Genomic DNA, 4,858 nt, shown 5'->3' with positions numbered 1-4,858 from the left:
AGACTTGGAGCCGAGCTAAGTCACTGAATAAAGGGGCTGTACCACTGACTGAGCTGAGTTCTGTGTCTTACTGCCTATGATCCAGCCTCCCTGGGGGGCGTTATCCTTCCGTCATCGACTCACGGAAATCCAGCTTCAGCCGTCCCGCACCTCTCCTAGTGACCCGGCAGCTGACGGGTCCTGAACTTAGAGAGAGAGTGCACGGGTGAAATTGGGATGGAACTTGACCGGGCCAGCCTCGGTAGCAGAGACCCACAGAGACCGGAGAAGCAGGGACCCGCCAGCAACGCGGAGCAGACGAGCCGCAGGACCCACCACTTCCCAGGTGCACGGAGGAGACCGGCGCCGGTGCCCCGAGATCCCTGCACCCCCATAAGAGTCAGCTTCAAGTTAACACAGAAGTTATATAGTGGAAAGGGCCTGCTAGTAAGATGATAAAAATAATCATTCATGGAGCTGACAAGACAGCTCAGTGGATAAAGGTACTTGCCACCAAGCCAGACAACGTGAGTTTGATTCCTGGGACCCACATGATAGAAAGAACTGACTCCCCAAGTTGTTCCCGGACTTACACACACACACACACACACACACACACACACACACACACTTTTTAAAATCACATCTCCACTACTTAAAATCAAACTATTACAACAGTAATTGTTAAACAGTTATTGCTGGACCTATGAGCACCTGGAAGCTGAGGCAGGAGGACTGTGAGTTTGAAGTTAGCCTAGGGTTACATACTGGGAACCTGTCTCTAAACAAACCAAGCAGACTGGTAGTAATGGTGCACGCTTTTAATCCCAGCACTGGAGAGGCAGGAGTAGGAGGATCTCTATGAGATTAAGGCCAGCCTGTTCTACACGAGCTCTAGGCCAGTTAGAGCTACCAAAAAAAAAAAGCGCCCCCCCCAACCCTACCCCTGACAACCAACCAAGGAAAGAAATCTGTCAGGCCACACAGATTAAGTAGTATGGTGGCACTCAAATTTAGGTTTACTTATCCATGAAGCAAGCCGTCTCTTCCACAGCCACCTGCTTTCTGGCTCCACTGCCTGCTGTCCACTGCCAATCTGTACTCCACCTGTACCTCCACTGGGGCACAGAAACAGGAGTAACTAAGCCAGGACCTAGACCAGCAATGAAGGATCTTTGGAGTGGGGTCTGGCTACTGGAGTGGATGGGGCAGTCAGCAGGAGCAGTACAACCTGGACATAACCTGGTACCTGCTTAAGCCCAGAGCAGCATATATTAGGATCCTGGGGCAGTGACAGTTTCAGCCACTTGGTTGGTAGTCTTGCCATACCAGGGGCTGTAAGAGTCAGGAATGCCCAGGGCTAAGCCCAGCTTAAATCTTGAATCCATACTCTACTTCCCACAGGGCAGGGAAAAAGGTCTCTTTGGCCTAAGGATCAAACAGCTGAAACCTGAATTCCCTGAGTTCAACAATCTCAGCTGGCAGGAAGAGCCACGGGAAGAGCTGTCCTCAGGCACTACACCTTCAGACAGGAGCCTCCTCCATAAGGCCAGAGTAGGAGTGCTGGGGCGGGCAGAGGCTCGCAGGTGTTTTCTGCAGGAAGCTCTGCTCAGACACTTCTCCCATCCTTCAGGGGCCCACCATAGGACACTTCCTTCCAGACACTTGGAGGCCTTCCTCTATGGTTCCACAGGTGCCACCCTACCAGGTCCACTCAGCTTTCTGCTCTGTTCTGCAACAGGGAAGCTGGCAGCACTTACTGGGGACAGGTAGGAAGAGGTCGCAAAGGAAGGTACACAGTAGGAGATCAGCAAGCTTTGGATACTATGAGGGTTGGGAGGTCCTTGGGTACCCTGCTCATGACGTTACATTTTGGGGCACAGCCATCAAAGTCTAATTCTGCCTCTTCTATATACTATGAGTCTGAGACAAGATACTTACCAGTTTTGGGCCTCAGTTTCCTCACCTATACTACAAGCAGAGAAAATATTAGCCCCTAGTTCTACAGGAATGACCTGAGGAAAAAAATGAGACAATTCAAATAAAGCATCCGGCTCAGGGCCCTGTACAGGACCAGATCCCATGATGATACTGATATAGCAGATTCCCATATGGAATATACATAAATATAGTACCAAAGAGAAAAACCAGGTATGGTGACATGTGCCTATAATCCCACCACTTGGGAGCTGAGGCAAGATTATCGTGAGTTCAAGGCCAACCTGGGCTACATAGTGAGACCTTGTTTCAAAAAAAGAGGTGTGGGGGACATAGTACATCCCTGTAATCCCAGCATTTGAGAAGTAGAGGCTGGAGGAATCAAGAGTTCAGGGTCATCCTCAGTTACATACTAAGTTAAGCATCAGCCTGGGCTTCATGAGACCTATGTGTGTTTGTGTGTGAGAAAGAGAGAGTGAACAAACAAGAAAGCCCCCAAACTACAGAACAATATACAGAGCTACATTGCCCAACACAGTGGCTATAAGTCACAGGTACCCCTTTAAATTCAAGTAAATGGAAAATTCAGTACCTTAGTCATATTAGCCACATTTTAAGTATATGGTGGCTACATGTAGCCTGTAACTACTGGTTGGATACATAGATTCAGACATTTTAATCATTATAGAGGTCCTACTGGCCAGCACTGAATGGCATGTCTTAGAAAAGCATACAGACATACGTACTTTGGGAGGATCCCATTCCCCTTGCCACAAAAGCATTTGATGACATATTAAGAAGATAATAACAGGAGGCTAGGTATGGTGGCACATACCTTTGATCCCAGCACTTTGGAAGCAGAGGCAGGTGGATCTCTGTGAGGTCTAGGCCAGCCTGGACTATGTAGGAAGTCCAGCCAGTGCTACATAGTGAGACCCTGCCTCAAAAAAAAAAAAAAAAAAAAAGCAGGAACAGGCTGGAGAGAGGGCTCAGCGATTAAGAACACTGCTGCTCTTCCAAGGATCGGAGTTAGGTTTCTAGCACCTACAACAGGCGGCTCACAAAGGCATGTAACTACAGTTCCAGGGAATCTGACAACCTCTTCTGGCCTCCAAGGGCACCTGTAGTCATTTGGACATATTCCCTCAGGCACAAAAGCATACATATAATTTTTAAAAAATGCAGCAAGGATAGAAGGGCCCCAGGAAGCAGGACTGTCACCCATAGGTCCCATCCAGCATCAGGAAGGAGGTCTTAAGACAGGAAGGGAAAGGGGTTGCTCACAGTGGGTGCTGAGGGAGAAGTGAGGTTGCAGGAAGATGCCTTCTGCTGTATTATTCATAGGAGGGATGGAGGCCCTAGTGGGGAACCTAAACTGAGGCTCCCACAGAAGGTAGAGGACAGAGGGCTGGGGATGTTGGGAGTCGGTTAGCACCTGCACAGAAACAGCCCTGGGAGTTGAGGCCCTTCTCGGTGGGGATGGCCACGAGGTACTGCAGTAGGAAGCCATTCTCCCTGGTGGCAAACTTCAGCACCTCCTGACACTTTTCATCCAGACTTCCCCCAAGTGTTAGAGCCTCCTCAGCCGACTCCACCTAAGACGCCAGGACTTTGCGGACCAGGTCCCTCCACAGGGCAGCTTCCTCAGTGTTCCTGGCCTGCAGTTTCAGGATAGCCTTGGCTGTGATGATTTTGAAGAGGGCTGGGCCCCCAAGGCTTGCATCTGGCAGGATGTCTCCGATGGTCTCCACTCCATGGCTATCGCTTAGCATTTTCTCATTGTTTCTTACACAAAAACGTTTCAAATTCTCCAAGGACAGGGAAAAAATATAGGGGACCCAGGTCTGATCTGCATATAGGTACAAAAGAGACTCTTTGATAGCATCTGGCTCTGGAACCTGGGCAGATGTCCAATTTAACTGCATGCCCTGGGGGTCAGCAGGTTCTGGGACCAGGGCTGCATAAGAGAAGAGGCTGTTTGGTGGAGCCTCTGGGGCATCCTCAGGCTGGTCCGGGTATTGGATGTTCACCCACTCATCCTCCTGTTGAGGCCAGGCCTTCTGCAGGACCTCCTGCACTCGGTCAAGCCAGTCCTCGGCCTCATCCTGGGAAGAAGCATGCAGGGCCAGCTTCTTGCCAGAGAAGACCAGCTCAAAGCGCCCGTCACTGTGAGCTGGCCCAGCAGCCTCATATCATAACAGGGAGCAGCTTTCCACACATGTACGCTCCTCATCGCTCAGGTAGAGGCGGAGGTCCAGAGGGGACAGCTCACAAAACAGCTCCTTCCAGATGCCCATGGCCCCCCTCCAGGACACTGTGCCCAGCTTCAAGAGGCCCTGGAATGGGTTAGATAGGCCTAGAGGCAGAAAAGAAGCACTTTAGACCATGGGCCTGTCCCTTTATCACACACATCTACAACTGCCCTATTATGGGAGAATCACTGCTACCAAGAACATGGGGGCTCCAGGTACTTTCAAAGGGGACTCTGAAATTTGGATGGAATATTTTTTGAGCACCTCCAGCTGTTCTTCCTTCAGCTGTTGACCTCACTTTTGGCATTTCACTTTAAAGATGGAGTACTCAGACTGCTCCATGGGCTCCCTCACTGTACTGCCCCCTCAAGAGTCTGTGCCCACACTCTGACTTCCCATCACCAGGAATGAGCCAGCCCCTCCCCCCACCCACTCAAGGACAAGGACATGTCTCCAGTAATTCTCCCTCTCTCCCATGTTGCCCTTGTCTTCCTTCTCTACTGGATCATTCCCATCAACACACACACTGTGTTGTTACTCCTTCCATGCTTAAAATTTCCTCATCTCCACTCCCATCTCTAATTACCACCCCGTTCCTTGGTCTCCTTTACAGAAAAATTGCTTGGGGAAGTATCTACACATCTGTCTCTAGTTTCCGTGCCCCCATTCTTCCCCTTCCGCTTTTTTTT

At 50.2% G+C, this 4,858-nt stretch overlaps 1 protein-coding gene across 1 annotated transcript in view; it reads right to left on the bottom strand.

Annotated features, from left to right (window-relative positions):
- The window catches only part of LOC103724785 (putative pleckstrin homology domain-containing family M member 1P), a 24,538-nt gene that overhangs the window by 14,040 nt on the left and 5,640 nt on the right, over positions 1-4,858 (bottom strand). Inside the window, 1 exon segment of the mRNA XM_029558074.1 lies at positions 3,353-4,273. Coding sequence (XP_029413934.1) covers positions 3,353-4,273 — 921 coding nt within the window.

The sequence above is a fragment of the Nannospalax galili genome, unplaced genomic scaffold (genome assembly GCF_000622305.1).
Source record: "Nannospalax galili isolate Female #2095 unplaced genomic scaffold, S.galili_v1.0 scaffold1128, whole genome shotgun sequence".
Lineage (NCBI taxonomy): Eukaryota > Metazoa > Chordata > Mammalia > Rodentia > Spalacidae > Nannospalax > Nannospalax galili.
This window is presented reverse-complemented; position numbering and strand designations above follow the sequence as displayed.